Source organism: Vicugna pacos, chromosome 13 (genome assembly GCF_048564905.1).
Source record: "Vicugna pacos chromosome 13, VicPac4, whole genome shotgun sequence".
NCBI classification, from domain to species: domain Eukaryota; kingdom Metazoa; phylum Chordata; class Mammalia; order Artiodactyla; family Camelidae; genus Vicugna; species Vicugna pacos.
Genome location: NC_132999.1, coordinates 35,093,340 through 35,115,941, shown reverse-complemented (window position 1 = coordinate 35,115,941; position 22,602 = coordinate 35,093,340). Strand labels below are relative to the sequence as shown.

General features: G+C 46.4%; 1 protein-coding gene across 10 annotated transcripts in view; it reads left to right on the top strand.

The window, feature by feature from the left end:
• The window catches only part of ARMH1 (armadillo like helical domain containing 1), a 54,040-nt gene that overhangs the window by 5,298 nt on the left and 26,140 nt on the right, over positions 1–22,602 (top strand). For 4 of the 10 annotated variants that reach the window (XM_072974573.1, XM_072974564.1, XM_072974563.1 and 1 more), the window contains 5 exons: positions 7,902–8,053; positions 12,826–12,894; positions 14,877–15,043; positions 16,137–16,333; positions 18,716–18,800. In XM_072974573.1, the coding sequence (XP_072830674.1) occupies positions 12,830–12,894; positions 14,877–15,043; positions 16,137–16,333; positions 18,716–18,800 (514 nt within the window). In that variant the 5' untranslated portion in view covers positions 7,902–8,053; positions 12,826–12,829. Of the gene's footprint in view, positions 1–5,013; positions 5,344–7,835; positions 8,054–12,825; positions 12,895–14,876; positions 15,044–16,136; positions 16,334–18,715; positions 18,801–22,602 lie in introns of all 10 variants that reach the window. The other 6 variants (XM_072974568.1, XM_072974570.1, XM_072974565.1 and 3 more) reach the window with 3 other exon arrangements.

The following is a 22,602-nucleotide window of genomic DNA, read 5'->3' as shown; positions in this document are numbered from 1 at the left end:
GGAACTCACACTCTAGTGGGAGGGGTGGTGGCGTTTTACAGCACAGCAGGGGAAGAGGTGGCATGGAGGGGACCGTAGAACCGAGAACTCCTAGTTGTCCTGGGGAATTAACAAAGGGCAAAAAGGGGGCTGGCCATTCCTGATGGCAGAGCAGGGTTGAGATACAGGAGGGCCCTGGAAGAGTCTGGGGAGTTGAGAAGTCGAGGTCTGTTGTAATGTGGAAGTGACTGCAGATAAGGTGAGGCTGGGGCCAGGTTTTGAAGGACCTTGTATGCTCCACTGAGTTCAGACTTTATCCTGTAGGGCAGAGGGAGAAGTTTGGAGGTGGAGAGGGAGGAAGTGCTGATGTGGGGAGGTTAAGAATGGTGGGGAAAGAAGAGACTTGCGCCCGATGGGCCTGTTTTCTCTGTGAAGTAGGAAGCGAGGTTATCTGGGCATCCTCCTTGACTGGGCGCCCTTCCATCCTCCACAACCAGACAGTCACCAGGTCCTGTTGCTTCTCCCTATGAGGCATTTCTACTTCTCTCCAGCCCTAGTGGCATCAGCATCTTTTGCCAAGATTATGGGAACAGCTTCCTAACTGGTGTCCCACCTCTATTCTTGCCCCCTTCTGATCACCCTTCTGCACTGCAGTCAAGATGATATTTCTAGAACAAACTCTTTCCTTGTCACTCTTGACTTAAAAGCCCCCAATACCCTTGCGTTGCCCTCAAGGTAGAGTGCAGACCCTGCCGCAGAGCATCAAGGCCCTGCGTTCTCTGGCCTCTACCCCTTTCCCCAGCCTCATCTCCTGCCCCTTCCAGCTGCATACTGTGCTCTAGCCATTCTGAACAATCTCAGCCATGAAAATAAGACCTAAGCTTTACTGAGGATTTTCTGTATAGTTTGTTGACCCTTGTGAGGTATTACTGTCACCTCTTCTCAGGTAAGAGAACGGAAACCTGGAGAGATTAAATAATTTGCATAATGTCACACAGCTGGGAGGGATAAGCGCCTCCAACTCCAGTGTCTGTGTGTCTAACCACTACACTGCACTGCCTTCCACTTGCAATTCTTTAAATACACCTTACACTCTCACACTCTGAGCCTCTGCGTATTTTATTCCCTCTACCTGGAATACAGCCTCCTCACCTCTTCACCTGGCTAGCTGCAGATGCCTTTCAGCTGGGATGGCATCTCCTCCAGAAATCTTCCATAACAGCCGCCACTCCAACTAAGGCTGGGTTGGGTGTCCCTTGCTCACATTTCCAAAGTATCCCGTGCTTGCCCCATCCTAGCACTTACCACACCATGAGACTTAAAAAAAAATTGCTTATTTACAAGGCTCTGTGCCACCCCCAAACCATACCCCTTGAGGGCAGGAACTGTCTTTTGGAGGGGGGGTAATTAGGTTTATTTATTTTAATGGCGGTACTGCGGATTGAATCCAGGACCGCAGGCATGCTAAGCATGCACTCTACCACTGAGCTATACCCTCCCCCTTGGGAACTGTGTCTGTTTCACAGTTATCCCTAGAGGCCCAGCACAAGGATGGGACACACTTGTCTCACTATTTGTTGAATTTCACGTTGAATGGAATTGCTGATGGAGAGGTTTGTAGGGGGAGCGGGGTTGGGGGTGCTCCTAGTCTTATCCGAGACCATTTTCTGAGGATTTACCTACAGTGTGACAGATGCTGGAGACTGAAATGTGGGGCGGCAGCCAGGGATGCAGGCTGTCCAAGAGAAGATGTCAGGGTGGAGAGGCATCAGGAAAGAAAGCCTGTTGAGCCGGTGGGATGGTCAGTGATGTTGTTGCAGCAACAGGATAAGTGAGCGAAGGACTAAGATGTCCTCATTGAATTGGGCAATTAGGAGGTTATCAGACACATGGCTAAAGTGTGCAAGTGAGGGGGTGGGGGTGACAGAGAAGCGGAATTGCAGTGGGTTGAGGAGTGAACTGTCAGTGGAGGAACAGAGAAGGGCATGTAGACTGTTTTTAAGAAGCTTTGCTGTGAAGTGAGAAAACCAGAGAGGTGGCTGGAGGGGGACAGGAGGTTGAAGTCAGTGGCTTTTGTTTTCATTTTTGCTCATCTTTGCTTTAGGATAGGCAAGAATTAAGTAAGTTAAGGAAATGCCTAATTAAAGAAATATGTTGAGGATCCAAGGGAAGAGGCACTCATGGTTGGGGATGGGTGGATGTGTAGCTCTGGTAAAGGGGTAGAGGTGGAGAAGAGAAGGACGGGCGTGGATACATGTAACATGGGCGGAATGAAGAGACAGTGAGGACGTTCTTTCCACTGGCCTTTAACTTTTTTGTTAAGCCCAAAAGTAGATCTCCTGAGAGCAGAGGGAGGGTAAGGAGCTTGGAACTGTAGACTTCATAAGCTATTCACAAAGTTTAGTGTGTAAGGCGAACGTGCTGACCACTACACTACGGAAGCACTACAAAGTTTAGTGTGGGTCATGAGTGTGAATGCTAGGTTGGTTGGAGGTTCCTGAAGTCTAGATTTTGTGCCTCTCCTATGAGCCCCAACAGATCCTTTTCGCTTTTCATTAAAATCACCTGGTTACCTTTAGGTCCCACAGTCTGTAAGCACCTCGAGGGCAAAGAATATATTTGTTACATTAACCAATTCCAGTTCCAGTGCTTGGCTAGGAGTGGCCCCCAGGACATCTGTTTAATTACTGTGTGGAGTTAAGGAAATTAAAGAGCTCATTATGAGCACAGTGTGTTGGATGTCAGTTTAAACAACACTTGTTGGATACCCATTGTGTGCCAGGACGATACTGGCCAAATGACGAAGATGGAATGTGTTGTTGAAACTGCCTAGCAGCTGGTAAGTAAACAGGAAGACTTAGGTACAGGAGGGAGTGGCCAGTAAATCAGCACCAGGACGAGGGAGAGGGGAAAGGACAGGAGGACCTCAGAGGAAAAGAAGTGATCGAGAAACTGTGAGAAGGTATGAGGACTTTAGAGAATGTTTTGTGAATTGAGGGGAAGCTGGCAGCTTCCTCTTAATTCCCACTGGAGGCAGTGGCATGGCAAGGCTGTGCGGATGAGAGGGACAGTCAGATTTCAGTTTTGGCAAAATTTAGATGGAAGCTGTTTGGCTTGAGATGTTTGAAACTTTATCTTGTGGGTAATGGGAAACAACTGAAGAGTTTTAAGCAGGGAAATCTGCCTGATTTGCATTTTTAAAAGAATCTCACATCACTACACAAGAAGTATAGCCAATGTTTTGTAATAACTGTAAATGGGGTGTAACCTTTAAAAATTGCATTAAAAATTTAAAAATAAAGCACGTTTTATTTTAATGATTCAAAAAAAAGGATCTCACATCACTGTGGAGATTAGGATGGGATAAACCAGAAGATCAGTTAGCAGGCAGTTGCAGTGACCCATGTGAGGGTTGAGGGGGAAACTGAAATCATAGCAGTGGAGGTGAAGATAGACTGAGCTGAGGGAGACTGAGGTGGTGTAATTGGCAGAACCCAGCAACAGTTCAGGTAAGGAGGGCAAGGGAGAGGAATACATCGAAGCTAGCCCTTGAGTGACTAGGAGGGTGGGAACAGTCACTGCAATAGGACCAACACAGGGAAAGGAGCAGGTGTGAGGGCCTGATGAGTTCACTGCAGGACTTACTGATTAGAGGAGTGTGTGAAACATACCCAGGAAGATGTCTGTAGTCACTTAGTCATATTCTCAGCCTGGAGGGAGGCCCAGGCTGAAAATATGGATTTGGGAGTCATAAAGCCTGCAGGTGTAATGTGAACTCTTGAAATTGACACATTTCCCCCCTTTTCCCACCGTTCTCCTCTTTAAATTCTTTTTAAAATTATACTTATTGGTTGTTTGGTTTTTGTTTTTGTCCAATCATCATCAAATCTTATTTTGAAGAGAAGTTGAGATTAAAAAAAAATAAGTGGCTGGAGTCTCTTGATTAAACGTGACTGCCCCAGTTTATTTCCCCCTTACCTCTCAGAACCTCACTGGCTTAACATTGAAGAAATGTATTAGATAGAAAAGATATCAAGTCACAAAAGCTCAGAGAAGGAGGCAACAGCAGATGAAAGTCAACCAGTATTTGGAAGGTAGAAGGCAGGTGGGGGAGTGTCACCTGGCTTGAAACATCCTAAGAAATTACTAACCAAGTGCCAACCAGGGTCGATTACCAACAAGAAGCAAGTAGGTTCATCAAGTTTGACCTCCAAGAGGCTTGATGCCTTGGAAGCACAAGTTACCCTAGAAGGTCAGGAATGAGGTATAGGGCTAAACGTGGCGGACTGGCTGAGTCTGTCTGCCGATCACTCCCTGCCTCTCCCCACCTCCATCCCCCACTCCATCCCAGAGCTCTGCTCTCAAAAGCCAAACAACTACTCTAAACTCTCTTACTGCATCAGGAGGAACGCTGGAGGCCTCCATACTCCGGGACCTCAGGCAGGGTTTGAAGGGCAGGGAAGAGATACAGGAAGGAAAACTGAGGGATGGAGGGAAGATCTATACACATTGCATGTGGCAGCCCCCGCTCCTCCCCACCCCACCCCCAGAGGCCAGCAGCCAGGCATTGAGCACCCCCACCCTCTCACCCTCCCTGCGAGGGTGGAAGACTCATCTCCAGAGGCCCTGAGAACCCCAAGTGGGAAAATTTTAAAACCACTGCCTGTCGTTTATGAGTTCCTCAATGAAAAGTCTAGCCTGATAAAGAAATTTCCAAAAACTGAAGGACACAGCATCTGATTAAAAGAGCCCACCAAAGGCACAGTATAATCACTGAAAAGGACCTGCCCCAAGGCATGCCATCATACAATTTCAGAACAGGTTTTAAAGCCTCAAGAGTGAAAAAACCAGCCACAGACAAAGGCCCAGGAATCAGAATGACTTGGGACTTCTCAACAGCCACCCTGGGGAGGCTCAGCTGAGGGAAGCTTATTTCTAACCTGGACTTATACACCCAGCCAATCTAACATGAGGTCGAAATACTTGCAGACTTTCAGAAACACAGGGAAAAAAACATGTTTTTTCACTTCTTAGAAAGCTGCTGGAGAATGTGCTTCAACAAAACGAGTCAGTAAACAGAGGAGAATGAGGTGGATCCAGGAAATAGGGCGATGGACTTAGAAGACTAGCCAAAGGAAACCTGAGGACAACATTTGTGCACCAGGCATAGCAAGCAGCCAGTCTGACCTGCAGCAGAAAGACAGAGGTCTGTGGACAGAGGTCTCCAGGGAGAAGATGGCCCTGAGCAGTTAGGGGCTGAACCTTTGGGAAAATCGTTGCTATGTATTTGGAATATTTGGAAGAAAAGAGCTCTAGTACTTAGAAAATTAAACAATTGGAAAAAGAAACAATTATGAACTCCAGGTAAAACCAACTTGTAAGAGAAGGAAAATGTAATAGTAGTTTACAGCTTGAGTGAACAGTGTTTATTCACTTGGTCAATAATGTAAGCAACTAACTATTGATTTAACCATAAATTGTGGAAAACCATATTGTGAGAACGAGGAGAGAAAATGGGGGTTAGAAAGGGGCAAGAGGACTGATTCCTCAGAATTAGAAATAAATATTGCCTAAAACTGATCAGTCGAGTAATAGTAATGTATTAGTCTGCTCAGGCTACCATGACAAAGGGCCACAGACCAGGTGGCTTAAACAACAAATTTATTATCTCACAGTTCTGCAGGCCTCTGACCAAGGTGTCCAAGGTCAAGATGTATCAGGGTTGGTTTCTTCCGAGGCCCCCCTCCTTGGCTTGCAGATGGCCACCTTCTGGTGTCTCACACAGCCTCCCTCTGTATGTGTCCATATCCTGATCTCCACTGATAAGGATACCGGTTATACTGGATGGGGGCCCACCCTGATGACTTCATTTTAACTCAGTTACCTCTTTAAAGACCCTATCTCCAGAGTCGCATTCTAAGGCACTGGGGATTAGTGCTTCTGCACATGAATTTGTTGGATTTAGTCCATAGCATGTAGTATAAATTCATTATTTGGACATATAGAGGTAACACCAGACAAAAAGTCAAAAGAGTTGAAAGTGGTTACCTCTGGACTAAGACTGGAGGGTGGCAAAGGGGAAGCCAGGTACTATTACTTTTTCACTTTTACTGGATAGTAAGTGGGCAGCTGGGCCTTGAGCCCAGTCGGCCTGTAAACCCCATGTTCTTCCACTCCACGGGGCGATCCGGAGCTCCTCCAGGCCGGGCCATGCTGTGGACCCCTCCACATCTCCCCCCAGCACCTTGCCCAGCACTGATTTATGGCTGTGTCACTATGACCGTTAAGGCTGCCATTTGTCAATTTTCTTTTCCTGGTTTAAATGAAAAGAAGCTGATAGGGAAAGACTGAGATCCAAAGAAACCTCGAGGGGCTATAATATGGAGTTTCCCACCCTTGGTAATCCAGAATCGCTGGGCGCCTTTCTGACAGCACTTTGAGTTTTGATCCTAGAAAGGGTCCATCCACTGCAGGGGATAGGCACAGGGTGCTTTCCTGCTCATGGTGGTGTCTCAGCCCCTCCTTCCTGGGGTCTAGAACAGCCCACTCATCCCCATTTTCTTGAGACCAGTTTGGCTGTTAAAGGCCATGGCCTCTGTAAGTTATTCTTGGACTGAGGGCTGTAATGTCATTCACAGTGATTGATGCCTGACCCCTTGAGGGGGTGGGGTCGTTTTTGTGTTCAGGTTGATCCACAGTTATTCACCTGGCTGTTAAGGCTGACAGGGTTTCGTGGTTGTCTGCATCCCTGAGGCTGCGTGGCCGCCCTTCCTGGGAGCACACACCCAGTGTCCTCTGGGAGCAGAGGAGGTTGGTGTGTATGTATGTCTGTCTTAGCATGCCTCAGATTATTGCTTACTAATAAAATTCTGATAGCGGGGCCCCATCAATATCTCAAATACATGTGAGGAAACGTTAATTTAGAATCAATTTTAGGATGTTTCAGACTGTAAAGTCCTTTTAACTAGATCTCTGGCGAAGATGTAGAAGCACTTTATGGGACTGTAAATTTCATGTTGAACAGTCTTCATGAAATACACATCCCCCCTACACGCAAGCTGTTCTCTCCATATCAATCATGGCCCTGCAAGTAATGTTTCACAAATATTCTGTAAATCACAGAAAACCCCATGATAATGTGAAATATGACTTTCACTTGTCTGTTAGACAAAAGAATCACACATGCCTCTCTCCCATCAGCACCAACATTTGTTATGGATAATAACACTTTCAATCACAACTATTTTTGGAAAACGGGTTTATTTTAAACCTTCCCTCCCCCACTGAAAACACTCTCCCAAGGACACACACTCCTACAAACCACAGCCCATTAATCCAACTATGGAATGAGAACTTTTTCTTCCCACTAACTTTCTTTTTTTAAGGTGTTTTTAAGAGAGTTAGTCCAAAAGTCCAAGGTACAAGACTACTGGACCATTTTACCTTGGCTGATTGGCCTGAGCGGGGGCTGGGTCTCTAAAGACCTGATCTCTGATGCTGTGAGGTGAGGGGGGAGACAGGACCAGGTTTTTAGCCAGCATCATCATTTCAGGTGGAGCCTGTGGTCCTTTTAGTTGCCAGCACCAGCAGAGAAGCTAAAGGGCTAAAAATTTAGCTCCTAAGCATGGATATTCTTAATTCCATGACAACAGAGCTAGGTCTTCCCCGTTCGAGTAGCAGGTGACCAGTCCAAAAGGAGTATTCTGAACGTCACTACATCCACATGGGTGACAGAGGCTCACCCTGCCTCCAGATGATTGCTGGCAAAAGAAAACCCATAGAGTGAGTACATGCGTTATGTGCTTCTGAATGCTTTGGTAACCTGTTTGTTTTCCCTCCTCTGTACCCAACTTCAGGACTGATTGATCATGACTTCTATAAAGGAGCAGGCAGCAATTAGCCGGCTCTTGAGTTTCTTACAGGACTGGGACAATGCTGGCACAGTTGCAAGGAGTCACATCCTCAACAATTTCATTGAAACCAACCAAGGCAAGACTGCCCCTGAACTGGAACAGGAGTTTTCCCAGGGAGCCAGCTTGTTCCTGGTCCGCTTGACCACCTGGCTTCGACTCACGTATCCTTTACTGAACAGAAAAACAATTAGGCAATCTTCAAAAGAAAAAAGGGATGAAGATGGTCAAGGGAGCTCTTCTCTTGAGTCTAAGATTTTTGAACAGAACATCTGGTGATTGAAATATCATCCCTGAAGTCAAGAACTCCCTCAACTTCCTGTCTTCCCAACCTGTAAATGTATCTTCATTCTCACTCCTAACCTCCTTTGCCCCCATCAGAATTAAAGTAGGTATTCCAGATAGACTGATCCTGTAATCTGCACTGCACTTGAATCCTCTCCCAGCTCCCTAAGGACTTTGTTCATTCTGTCCTACAGTCTTCACTTTTGCCTCATTACCAGTTTTTTCATCAGTATTTACATATGCTCAAATCTCTTCTACCTTAAAACTTTTTATTAAATCCTTGTCTGGAACCTGTATCCCACCTTGCTCCTGCCCTTCACGTTGAAGCTTGTTGCAAAGGCTGTTGACCTTCCCTGTTTCCACCTCCCCGCCTCCCCTTCTCCTCCACCCACTGCACTCTGACTTCTGTCCCTTCCGCACCACTGATGCAGGTCTCACCAAGGTTACCAATGATTTTCTAATTGTGAAACCCAGTGACCGCATCCTCAGTCCTTATACATGACCTCTCAGTGGCATGTGTCAACCAATCAATTCTCACTTCTCAAAACAATCTTCCCTGAAACTGTATAATGTTGTTTGGTAATTATACCTCAACAAAAGAAAAAAAGAAAGGAAAGAAAAAGAAGACCATAGACCAAACACACACACACTCTTCTCTTGGTTTCTGTGATACCAGTTCTCTTGGTTTTCTCCTTTCTTTCTGTCCATCCTGCTGTTCTTCCGTCATCCCTTAGATGTTAGTGTTTCTTGGGACTCTAGCCACAGCCCTCTTCTCTGCTCACTCTCACATTCTCCAAGTGATCTAACCATTGTCATATGTCCACACCACTCCCACATAACGACTCTCAAATGTGTACTCCTGCCCACATTTCTCTCTGGAATCTGAGTTCCATGCCTGTTAACCCATCTACCACCTCCACTTGTCCCCCACAGAAGGTCTCTCACGTTTTTGGCTTGGGAAACTAGGCAAATGGGGTGTTGTTAAGTGGGAAAAGTGTACAAGAAAAGGAGCAAATTTGGGGGTAGACGAGTTTGATTGGGGACATGTCTTATTTAAGGCACCTGAGCCCCTGGGGGCAGACTGGAGATGAAGACAGATTTGGTGACCATCAAGATACTAGTTTGAGTTGTGGGTGGATTTGAAGATATTCCTGTTCCATAAGCCCATAGCACTCTATGGAGTCATCTCAGACCCTTTTATTACTATTTTTCTCTGCCTAAACCCTCTCCCCTTCCTGAAACCTCCTCTTTATTTGACTAAGTCAAACTCCATTATTCAGGACTCAATTCAAGCATCACTTCCTCAGGAAGCCTTTCTCTGAGCCTCAGGCTGGCTTAGATTCCCCTGTTAAAGAACTCATAGCACTTCCTCTATCTGAATAGTCTTAACATTTTATTGTTATTGCCTGCTTAATCTCTCTCTCTTCCCCTACTGATTGTAAGCTCTGTGAGGACAGGAATTACATCTGTTCTGCCCATCTCTGTATTTCTAACACCTGGCACATACTGGGTGCTCAGTACATGTTTGTTGAACAAGGAATGAAAGGAATGAATGAAGCAGAGGGTCTGCAGCTGGTAGACCTAAACGCTTAAGTAAACACAGCTCTCTTTTTCTTATGATTAATCATTGATAAAATTATTAATCAGACTCAGGCCTAGAATACAGACCAAAGGGAATCCACTGAATAAATCTCTAGGTTAACCCCAACATTCTCAGACATTAACTGTGCAAAAAAAGAGTTTTAAAATGCAGATAAGCAGTCTACTTCCCCACCTCACCCCCAGGATTTTGCTTTAGTAAATTAAAGGTGGGTCCCTTGTCTGTACTCTTCACAAGAATCCGGGTGACTCTAATGCTGGCAGTCCACAGGTGATACTTTGAAAAACATCAGCGCCTATAATCTGGCCTTGTCCCCACAACTCATGACACTTATTGACACCACCAAGGTTGTCATTAACTTGGCAAAAGTTTCCAATCAACCACAGGGTGATGTGAGTGAGGTAGGGTCATACACATGCAGGGTCAGATCCTGCCTTTGTTTAAAGCTTTGGTATTTTATTCATCACGGATTTTTTTGTTTGTTGGTTTGGGGGTTTTTTGGGGGGACAGTAAATTTATTTATTTATTTATGTAACCAGGTATACTGGGGATCGAACCCAGGACCTTGTACATGCTAAGCAGACACTCTACCACTGAGCTATACCCTCCCCCTCATCATGGACTTTTATATTAATTTTTCTTTTTTATTAGTGCAGGAAATATTATTTAGTTACTGAGTTTTTTGGTGCCCCCTTAAATACCAGGAAGCAAGTGAGTCACTCACCTCACCCCAGCCCCGGCCGTGCTTGACCACAGCCCCTTCTAAAGCTCTCGTCTCCCCTTCCTTCTCCCATGGTTGTTCCTCTGACACTGTTGCACCCACCCCTTAAACGTTAGTGTTCCCAAAAATTCTGTATTCAGCCCTCTTCTCTTATGACTCAGTCACTGCACTTGTTAACCGAGCCATTGTCTGTTCTTCTCCATGTCCTGAGTGCCAATCAGAGGGCCCAGCACTTAGTGGACACTCAGTCAGTGCTCACTGAATGAACCATGCTTTTAATATACAGTGGTATAGGCAGCCTCTCCCCCTGAAATTATTCATAACTCCCTAACCTTTTGTGACCTTGTCATACAACAGAGAAAACAGACTGGCTGAAGGGACAGAGCACTTTGAATCAGGGAGCCCCACATCTCCTCCCCAGCCCTCCAGTTACGGTGGATTTTGAAGGGAAACCAATATAGCATCATTATGTTTGGTAAAATTGCCAAACCTAATCCCACATTAGCTTCAAACTCCTTTTTTAAACTTGAACTTTCAGAATGGATCAGTAAACCTAAGGATTTATATATTATAGTGAAAAAATTATCAGTTACCATATATCACATCTTTTTATGCTCTAGGCACTGAACTCTATGTACTATACAAATATCTCATTTGAGCCTAACACCAAACCTAACAGGCGATTGGTATTGTCCCATTTTATAGATGAGAAAGATGAGCCTTGAAAAGGCTGAGTTTACTAGTAGGTGCAGAGATAGGGAATGAAACGGGGGTCTGGCCCAAAGCCGAAACGCCATCCACTCTACTTCGGTGTCTCCCTGGCACAGTCCCACCTCCTACCCCATATAAGGAGACCATCTGCATCAGTGGCCCACTCCCTCTGCTTTTCTATAGGCAGGAAGGCCTGCCTGTAAGAACTTGGACGCTGAGTTAGGCTGCCTAGGTGCAAACCCAAGTACTATCACTTTACATGGGGACCTTGAACAGGCCATTAATAAAACTGTCTGAGATTGTTTCCTTATGAAGTAAGCGGAAATACTAACAGCACCCACTGCGGGGTGCAGTGAGGATTAAATGAGACAAAGCAAACAAAGCACAGCGCAGTGCCTGGCACACAGTAAATGCTTGGTATTTTTGGCTACTCTGATGTTGTGGCAAACTTCTGGAACTAACTGCTGGAAATAATAGACTAGAAATATATATCGTGAGTGGCTATGAGAAAAAGGCTAGCCTGGGACAGAGGAAAAAAAAGGTAACAAAAGTGGGTCAGCCTCACCAGTAACTGAAGAAGAGGCACTGAGGAGGCACTGAGGCAGGAAGGGAGCTGGGGTTCGGGGGGAGCAGAATGGTAGGCTGATGGCCTGGCCCCGGCTCTAACGGCAACAGGCAGGGGAGCCTGGCTCCAGAGCAAACACTGCTCTTGCAGTAAAGAGCCTTTCCTAATGAGCCAATCTGTCTCTACTTCTATTGGCATCCTGGGAACCAGGGTGCAGCCGAGATAATTTGCCTCATGCACCCTCCCCCTCAACAAAGCACCATTACCTCCAACCCATTACATTAGCCTTTATCAGTCTTGGAAGCTCTCAGTCATCCTCCATGAGCTACAATAATTTCAGCTAATTTCTTAAGTGTTCTAAGAGCCTGTGATGTGTTATGAGCCTAGTAATTGTTGACTGGTTCCTTTTCTGTTGTGGCTTGATTTCATACCTTGTATCTAAGCTGATGCGTGCTCTGGGTGCTTTATTACAATGAAGCTTTTTGCAAAAGCTCACATTAAAAAAAATAAATAACACTAAATACTGAGGTTGTTTTAAATCAGAGTTTAATTTTTCCACCATCCCCTGTTCTTATGAGGAAGACACACGATTCTTCATAAAGATAGTGACCTCCAGTATAAAGCTTTGAGCAAGACAAAATTGAGAATTAATGATGAAGCTGATTGTTTTTAGAGAATTCCAAGAGTGAGGCAGAAAATAATGAACTGTGCTGAGACCTAAGGGCAATGGTCTTGGCATAGAGAGGCTTGGAAAACTGACCCCTAGCTTCCTTTGTGCACCTTTTATTCATCAGAGCCTCTTACTCTCTAGAGAGCTTGTTGGAGTCAGTGGCTGAACTACCCCAGAAGAGCTTCCTAGGAAACCATGACATGCCTCCCAGCACCTCCCCCCCACCCCCCCACCCCCGTGTGTGTGTTGTCCCTTCCCCTCCAATCTAGCGGCCCCTCTCAGGTAAAGGACATGCAGTTGGTCATCCTGGGCCGTAAGTGGTATGAGGGATCAGACACAGGATGGAAAACCACCCTGAAATTCACTCTTTAACTTGTCGTTCAGCTATATGACTGGCTCGTGTTTAGATAAGCTGCTAAGGTCCATTGGCGTCTTTTTATCGGCCGTCAGCAGGTGAGTTCTGTTCTAGAGAGGTTCTGGGATCTCGGTTGCCCACTGGGCTCATGGTGTTCTTGGCATTCATACCACATGGGTCTTTTTTTGACTTCTAGTTGTCAGTGGGTACCTAGTAGCCCTCAGGATGGACCCAGAGGTAGTGGCAGCTGTAGTCCTGGTCTAGTTTCTCCTCCATACCATGTTCTCCATTGACACATTGTTAGCAGCCTCTTGGTTATGAATTACAGAAAACCAACTCATACTGAACAAGTGAAAAGTGGAAATTATTAGCCTACTTAACTGAAATGCCCTGAAGGTGGAAATCCATATTACAGGCCTGACTAGATCCAGGGGCTCAAAAAATGTCATCAGTCCTTGGTGTCTCCCTCTTTTTCTCCATTTCTCAGCTCTGCTCTCCCTTGTACTTGTAGGCCTCCGTGTGCTGTGGTCCTCAGAAGCCCAAGACATGCGTCTTTCTAGCTCAGTCAAACCAAAAAGGGAGCACGTCTTTCCCAGGGTTCCCAAGAAAGTCCTGGGTTTTGAGCTTCATTGGACCAACTTAGGTCACATGCCTGGCCCCACACCAACTACTGCATTCGGAAGGATGACACACTCTGTCCCCTGCTCACCCTACCAAAACCACATGGCTCGTGAGTGGTGGAGGGGTGAATCCCCAAGGGACAGTTAAGGTGCTCTTTCAAGAAGAAGAAATACACTTTTTGAATTAATGTTTTTGTTTTTCTGGGGTGTATGCCCAGGAGTGGAATTGCTGAGCCATATAGTGATTATGTTTGGGGGGTTTTAAGAAACCTCCATATTGTCTTCCATGGTGGCTGCACCAATTAACATACCCATCGACAGTGTGCACGGATTCCCTTTTCTCCACACCCTTGCCAACATTTGTTATTTGTGTTCTTTTTGATGATGGCTATTCTGACAAATGTGAGATGGTGTCTCATTGTGATTTTGATTTGCATTTCCCTGATATTGGTGATGTTGAGCAGCTTTTCATATGCCTGTTGGCCATGTGCATTTCCTCTTTTGGAAAAATATCTGTTCAGTTCTTCTGCCCATATTTTAAATGGGTTGTTTGTTTGTTTGTTTGCTCTTTAATTGAAGTATGGTTGATTTAAAATGTTGTATTAGTTACAGCATGGATGGACTTGGAGGGCATGATGCTAAGTGAAGTAAGTCAGACAGAGAAAGACAAACACTGTAAGATACCACTTACATGTGGAATCAAAAAAAAAAAAACAAGAAACTAGTGAATATAGGAAATATACACAAAATGTTATGATAACTCACAGAGAAAAAAATGTGACAATGAGTGTGTATATGTCCATGAATGACTGAAAAATTGTGCTGAACACTGGAATTTGACACAACATTGTAAAATGATTATAAATCAATAAAAAAAGTTAAAAAAAAAAAAGAAACTAGTGAATATAACAGAAAAGAGACTCACAAATATGGAGAAGGAATTAGTGATTATCAGTGGGGAGAGGGTGGGGGAGGGGCAAGATGAAAGGGGAGGATTAAGAGGTGCAAACTATCAGGTATAAAATAAGCTACAAGGATGTGCTGTACAACATGGGGAATACAGCCCATATTTTATAATAACAATAAATGGAGTATAACCTTTAAAAATTGTGAATCACTATATTGTATACATGTGACATATAATATTGTACTTCAACTATACTTCAATTTTAAAAATATGATACTGTAGAATAAATACATAAATGAAGTTAATAAAAAATAAAAATAAATTTAAAAAAGAAGAGATACAGATGCTAGAAAGCCAAGCACAAGAAATGTCCATTGTATTCAACTTTTGCATTTCCTGCTGGGAGGAAGAATTTCCAAACTACCGTGTCACATTACCCATGAATATTTCCTGGATAGGAGAAATATATGAAGATCCTTGAGATCCCTTAGAAAGGTTAGTGCCAAGGAACTTGACAAGTGTCTTATTTCTACTTTTCTATCCCTCCGAACAGTAATCACTACCTTATAGAGTTTCTTGAGGTTGGAGGTGTCCTAACACTCTTGGAAATACTTGCATTGGAGAAGATCAAGGAGGAGGGCAAGAAGGAGTCCATCAGGCTACTTCAGGTTATTGCAAACTCCGGCAGGAAGTACAAGGAGCTCATCTGTGAAAGCTACGGTGGGTACCGTAGATGGCAAGGGTGTCAATTCCCACATCTCCCTCCAGGCCTGGGTGAAAGGGGGGCTGCACCCAGCACTGCTGTAGGGAAACGCGTTGTGGAACTGGTTGCACCGGAAGCATTTTGTAGAGTGGGCTTAATTAGCTCCTGTCTGACTCACCACCAGCAGACCCAGATTTATGATTTTCCTAATTCATCATTTGCTCAAATCTTGCCATGGTGGTTTTGGAAATACCTGTTCATTTTAAATATATCCTCTTTCATGCATCCATTCAAGAAAAATTTATTGAGCCGTTGGTGAATAACTCTAGAACTGAAATTGAAGTAAAATCATTGACTATGTGGTCTAGGTGTACGCTACGGTCCTGGGAATACAAAGATGAATAAAATACAATCCTTGTCCTCAAAGAGCTTACAGTGTGGTGAGAAAAGTAAATAATCCAGTAATTTCAGTATGTCCTATCAAGGGCTCCGATGGAGGCATGTACAGGAGATGCCATCCCCCACACATCCTCTTTGAAGCCCCTCCCTCACTGCTTTTTCATCATGGTTCTTCTATCTGTCTCCTCCTTGGCCTCTCTGAGCCTCAGTGTATTTATCCATAAAATGGGACTAACACCTCCCTCTCAGTGTAGTTTCCAGGACTAAAGGAGGTAGTATTTGTCAAAACATATAGTGCTAAGTGCTATCCATGTATTATCATACAGCAATCAAAAATGCGTGTTCACTGAAAAGAATCTGAAAAAACACATATGTCTAACTGAATCAATTTGCTATACACCTGAAACAGAATATTGTAAATCAACTACTCTTCAATTTTTTTAAATGCTTGTTTGTGCATTTGGCAGAGCCACTTTGAATTTTAAAACAGATTTTGACAAACTGACATGCCTATGTTGAAACAAAATCCTCCGGCCACACAGCCACGAGGCGGAAAAGACCGCAAGGCAGCATGAGACCAAAGCCTCGCTTTTGCTTTGAATGGGCTTGGTTCAATACATCTTAATCCTATGACCTCATATTACGTAACCTTGAATGAGGACTGGTTCACAATTCCCTTCCAGCTTAGCATTTCCTCTCTCCTCTGCTCAGGTGTACGATCCATAGCAGAATTTTTGGCAAAGTCTAAGTCAGAAGAGACCCAAGAAGAAGTGCAGGTTCTGCTGGATTCTCTGGTCCACGGCAATCCCAAGTACCAGAATCAAGTGTACAAAGGTCTAATAGCGTTGCTGCCCTGTGCATCCCCGAAAGCTCAGCAGCTGTCCCTGCAGACTCTCAGGACTGCCCAGGTGAGCCCGGGCTGCGTGCTCCTGTGCGGCTGATCCCAGAGCGGTAATCTGACAATTACCTTCCGCAGTCACACTGCACGCAGGCATGAGAAACAGGGCTCTGCTCCCACTGCACGTCTGCTGTTCAATCAGCGTTAACTTCCAGAAGGCCAAGGCAGGGCAGAGTTCACATCTCCCAGCAGAGTGATTTGTCCTGTTTACTTAAGGATCAGAAAGATGCTGGCAGATTTAAAAGTGGTTGAGACAAGCAACAAGGATGATGAAAGGACTGTAGGAAAGATGAAAGGAGTCAATTTGATAGGGAAAGAATCATGGGGCATTTGTGGACAGCATGTAAAGTGAAGAAGCCAGATCTCCAATGCTTGGGAAAGCTCCGTTTCTCTCACTGGCTTCTGCCTTCCTCTCGGAGCCCTAGACTGCGGCAAAGACAGCTTCGAGGCGTGGTGTCCACACAAAGACACTATGCCTAGTCAGGAGGGAATAAAGGCTCCAAGAGTGGTTTTGAGATGAACCATCAAAAGCTCTCAAAACAGCTCAGGGACAATAAAAAACAATTAAAAGATCAAAGAGATGATACAGCCTGAACAGTGGGAATCGAGGTGACCAGGTGACAGACATTTCGGAGGCAAAGTGCATGGGACTTGGGGCAGTAAAAGAAAAGGAGTCAAGAAGACACCCAGCTTTGGACTCAGGCAACGGAGTGAGTTGTGTGCCACGTGAGAGAGCAGGAGCAATGATCTGACTTGGGAGGAGTTAGGTTTTGACCCAGTACACCTGGATCTCAGTGGCTCCCGAGTGCCCATCAGAGGAACAGGCCAAGCTGGTTGCGGAATATGGAGACGGATCACTTGTGCAAAAAATGCTGAATCCTGAACTCTCCCTTCTATAGAATCTGACCGCCTTCAAGTGGCCATTAAGCTCCCCAGGCAGTTCTGATTCCTAGCCTGATTGAGGAATCACTGCTCAGGACCCCTTGAAGAGATGCCCACTGGACAATAGACAGTAAGTCTGAGGCTCCAGAGAGAGACCCCAGGTGAAGATGGCAGTTTGGATTTCATGAGCAGAGAAGTAATATCCTAAACAGTGAGAGTAAATAAGATCACCCAGGTAGAATGTACCAAGGAAGTTGAGAAGAACACTGCCAGTATCTAAGAGGTGAGCTGAAAAAGAAGGGCAGCAAAGCAGATCTGATTATCATCATTATTTCCAGTTTCCACTTACTAAGTGCCTCCTACTTGCCAGGCACTGTGCTGGGGGCGTGCTTACACTATCTCTCTTAGTCTTCACAATGGCTGGTGGAGGCATGTGCTATCAACCCATTTTAAACATAATGGGGAGGGTATAGCTCAGCGGTACAGCACATGCTTAGCACGCACAAGGTCCTGGGTTCAATCCCCAGTACCTCCATTAAAAAATACATTAAAAACCCCTAATGACCTCCCCCCCCCAAAAAAATAATAAAAATAAAAATAAATGAAGATGGTGGAACTGAGCCTTAGGAAGGTGTCTGGTGACTTATTCAAGGCCACACACCAAGCAGAAGATATTTACTAGGCACACTGAACTCCACCTCTAAGTCCAGAGTCCTTACTCTTTCCATATTCCACCGTTCTGCCTCTTTGAAAATGAATGATGAAAGACAGAAAAGGAGAACAGGAAAGAAGAGGACCATGAAAATGAAGGGAAAAGAGTTTCAGCACGGAGGGCATGATCAGCTGGGTCAAATACAGCAGAGAGATTGAGGATGGATAGAACAGAAAGCTGGGCCCAGTGGGAAAAGTTTTGGTGAATTAGGGGACTGTTCTATGGCAGACCATCAAAGGATGCACAGAGGATGAAGACAGGGCTTCCCCCGGGAGGCTTAGGTGTAAAGGGGGAAAAGTAGTAGCCAGAGAAGACGAAATTGAAGGACAACTGTGTTCAACCTGGGTGAGCGTGAGGACGTCGAATGCTGAAGGACAGGAGCCAGTGCTCGGGTGGAGGCAGAAGATGCAGACAGGGGGCTTTGCCTGATTGGGTGAGGTCCTGTGAGAGAGAAGATTCAGGCTCTTGGATGAGTTTCACTCTCCCCAGCCTGTGCCCATCCAACCCCCAGCCAAGATAACCAACCTGTTGTACCCACCTCTAGCAGTGGCCGCCTGGCCTTGACTGAGCGCTTCCTGAGCCAGAAGGTTCAGTGGCAACCTCAGCAGATCCTCAGTCTGGTTCCTGGCTGCCCCTGCCCCTCCACCCCTCCTCTCCAGAAGAAATTTACCTCTGGGTTTGGGGGCCAAGGCTCAGGGACTCACCACTGCCCTCCCTCTCCCCATTCAGCTTTTCACTTGTCCTAGGTGAACTAAACCAAAAGAGTAACCACCTTGTCCCTTTTGTCTGTCTTGCCAGTCGATCGTCAGGACCACACACCCCAGCATCGTGGACAACGTGCTCAAGGTGCTGAGCACCATGCACCTGGAAGTCCAGTATGAAGGTAGGGGAGAAAGCCGGGACTGCTCCAGATCACAGAAGGTGGCGATGAGAATTGGGCAGATTCACTCGGAAACATTTTCTTTTACTCACAAAGAGCCTTGTGGAGTGTTCTGGATGTAGATAGCCTCGGCAGATGGAAGGTGTTGGCTCAGTATTGATGGGCAAGTTATTCAGAAAATGACAGTCATGTTCTGTGCCTGGAATCAGCCACATGGTGCTCTCACAGTTGTTAGAGTCTGCCTGGGTCCAGAGCTGGCTCTGGTTCTCAGTCCTATGTGGTGATTTCCCTCCAGACAGAAATCACCCTGAGGACTGTTCTTCTTAGAAACTAGATTGGACAATGGTAGCATGAATCAGTTTTCATTTACAAGTACACCTGTGTGCCAGCCACTTTCCATGCATCATTCCATTTAATTTCCAAAAAACCCACAAGACTACAGATTCTGGCACATATTAGCTATTCAAATGTTCAAATGAATGAATGCTGGGGATCAGCATTTTTGTGTTTTTCAGGCTACAGCACTGAAGCACCAACAGATTAAGTGTGCTTCCCACGGCTACACAGCTAACTAAACTCAAACCAGAGCTGTCTGACTCCAGAGCCTGTGCTTTTAACATGCAGCACGTGGCAGGTGCTTCCAGGATGTTACATCCTTCCCTGCTCCTACGGTGATTCAGAGATGGGAGAACCTGTTTGCAACAGGAAAGATCAAGGAAGGGTTTGCTGAGGAGGTGGTGTTTGAGCTGAGCCTTGGAGAATGGGAAGGACTTGGGAAGGTAGAAAGTGGAGGAAGGCATTCTGGAGAGGGAGATGGTATAAATGAAGACCCAGACATAGGGAAGTACAAGATGTGTCTGGAGAATCACAGGGAGATCATTTGGTGGAGGTTTGGTAGAGGTCTCCATCCAGGAAGACCTAGAAAGGTAGGCTAGGACCAGATGGCAGAGCACCCTGAACGCCAGATGGAGTGGTGGGCACTCCTTCCAGTAGGCGGTGTGGGGCCATTGGAAAGTGACCCAGGAACAGGCGAATGGGAAAAGGAAAGCCCCGCCTCTGGAAGACTGCCCCGGGACTAGGGTGCTGGGCGGGCCAGAGCCACAGGGAGGCTTGAGGCCGGAGGCCAGCTGGGAGGCCCTTAGGGTTGTTCAGACAACAGAATGGAATGTGCTGATCCAGCTGGATAGAGAGGCCCCAGAAAGAGAGAAAAGGGACGGGACTAGGAACCCCCTGGGTGTGGAGAGTGGGATGGCACATGGCAGGGTGCACAGGCCCACCGAGGAGGCCAGAGCAGAGAGGCCCAGCAAGCAAGATGGGTCTGGGTGTCACTACATATGGTGACTCCTGTGTCCCGGATTGCAGGCTGAGCTCCAGGTCCAGGAAGCCTGGGAGAGGCCAAAGGAGGAGGCAGGTACAGGGTTAAGGTACACAAGCGAGATTCTGAGGAAGATCACCAAGGGCCTGGAGGCTCACTCCCAGTCTGGATTGTTTTTTTGAAGGCAGTGTTGAAATTGAAAGCCAGCCTTATCTTTCCTTATCTTTCCTGTCAACTTTGTATTTGTTTGACCCCTGCAGGGGGTACGTGGCCAGCCATGTTGAGAAGTTGTTGGAATTGATTTCCAGTGGGAACAATGCCTCCTAGCTGGGGAGGAGTCGCCTGTGAGGGGATGGAGTGTTGGAGGCACCTAAGTCAAGGTCAGGCCCAGCTGCCGAGTTGTTACTGGCATTGGAGTAGGGGGTGACCTGGTGGTGGAATCATGTCAGAGACTTAAACAAACAACCCAGAGGAGACTGGATTGGATGGCGCCGAGACCTCCAGCCCCTCGCCCCACCTCCACGTGACAAAGTGAGCATTCCTTCTCATCATCACACCTCAGTGTCAGCATTTCTTCTCTAAGTCCATCCCCGACCTGACTTCAACCCTTGCCCAAATACCAGCCTCCTTCCCTTGGTACCTCCTCCTGCGCCCTCCTCCCCTCCAGTAGCTCCTTCCACTGGAGCCATCATCTCCAGCATAGTAACCTCCCTGCATGCAGACTGTGCACAGTTAGGGTGCAGCTCTCATAGTTTTGTAACTTGTGTCCCCAGCACAGTGCCCAGCATGGGTTAAGTCCCCGGTACGTGTTTGTTGAGTGAGGGAGGGAGGGATGGAAGGAGTGAGGACCGCACATACATGCTGTATTAGTGACCACTTGCCTAAATGCCTTTCCCTCTGAGCAGCTCCAGGGCAGCAACTGGGTCTGTCTGATTCATCTTTTTGCAGTTCAGGGCGTGGCATATAAAGGGCAGTGCTCAGTAGAAGGTTGTTGAAGAGATTTATGAAAAAATGCCTCAGCCTCAGTTTTGCTGATGAACCCTTCCAGAGTTGAACGGGCTCAGCGTCCTCCCACATCGGGTCCAATCCCCTCTGCGTTTTACATAACAACCAGCACTGGCAGAGGCGGCAGGAGCATGAAGCTTTGTCTCTTCCTTTTTGGCTTAATGTCTCTGGTGTGATAACCGTGAAACTGTGCACCTTAAAGTCATTTCAGATATGCCAGATTCATAACAGGTGTTCAGGAAATGTCTGTTGAATGAAAGAAATTCGTTCTTACCAGGCGCTTCAAAATAGTCTCCGTGTGACTGGGAATATAGAGCATGCATATGCAGCGATCGTCCACTAGGGGAGACTATTTCACACGATCGGTGGAGTGAAAGTGAAGGGCGGGAATACGGGGCTCAGTTTCCACTGAATCTGCTCCAAAGGCGGGGGAGGGAAGGTCTCACAGCTCTTAGATGTCCTAATGGGGGTGACCGGAGAGAATTAGAGATGAATTTCTCTGAGTCTGAGGACACCAAATTGCAAGACCAAAGTGAAGCCCCCAACCCCCAGGACGATGGCAACAGTCAGGGGCAGCGGGTGATATAACGGAAGGGACTGATTCTACAGGCGGAGTTGGTTTGTTTTTTTAAAAACAAATACTGATTGAACAGCTGTGGTGTGCCAAGTACTATGCCTAGTCCTGGAGTTTTGTCTGTGTTTGCGTTTGAAGAGAAAAAGGAATGGTTTGGAAGGAGGAAGGTACGGAGGCTGTGCCCTCTACCCCTCAGGCTGCGTGTGTGTGGTGGTGGTGCTGGTGGGGGTGGGCTGTTGTCCTTCCCCTGAGAAGGATGCAGGGAAAGTGCGACCTTCAGGGGCAGTCTGGGGGAAATAGGCGGCAGAGAGTCTCGGCAGCCCTGGCGACCCTTCCCCTTGCAGTGGGGCTTGTGGTTGGAGGAGCCAGGAGACGACCCCACCTCCTTTTTTATGGAGAACTCCTTCCTACCTCCAAATGCCACCCTGCCCGACGTCACCTACGTCCTCTGCCCTCTTTCCCATTACAGCGCAGTGTCCCTGCTCCTGGCACAACCACCTCCTCTACTTCTGCTTATCCTCCGAAGTTCGCTCCCGCAGACCTCCCGCTCCCTCCTTCTCTGGTGATTCATCTCCGCTGACATGCAAATATGCTCCATATCTCCCAGCTTCAAAAAGAGCCCCTCTTTGGTCATGTTATGGATTAAAAGAGATTTAAAAGACTGTCCCCCTCAAAAAACATAAAAGTAAATTACAGTGTTTAGGCATGCACAGCCCTCCTTGACCCCAAGTTCCCCTCCAGCACCTCATTTTCCCACTTTCTCCCTACGTGATCTCTCAGCTGCTTTTGTCCCAGTTGGTCAAAAAGCAACTCGCTCTCTTCTCTTGCTTCTGTGACACCGCTTCTGGTGTTCCTCCTACCGGCTGGTGTTGCCATGCCTCCTTTACTGGTTTCTCTTATTTCTCCACCAC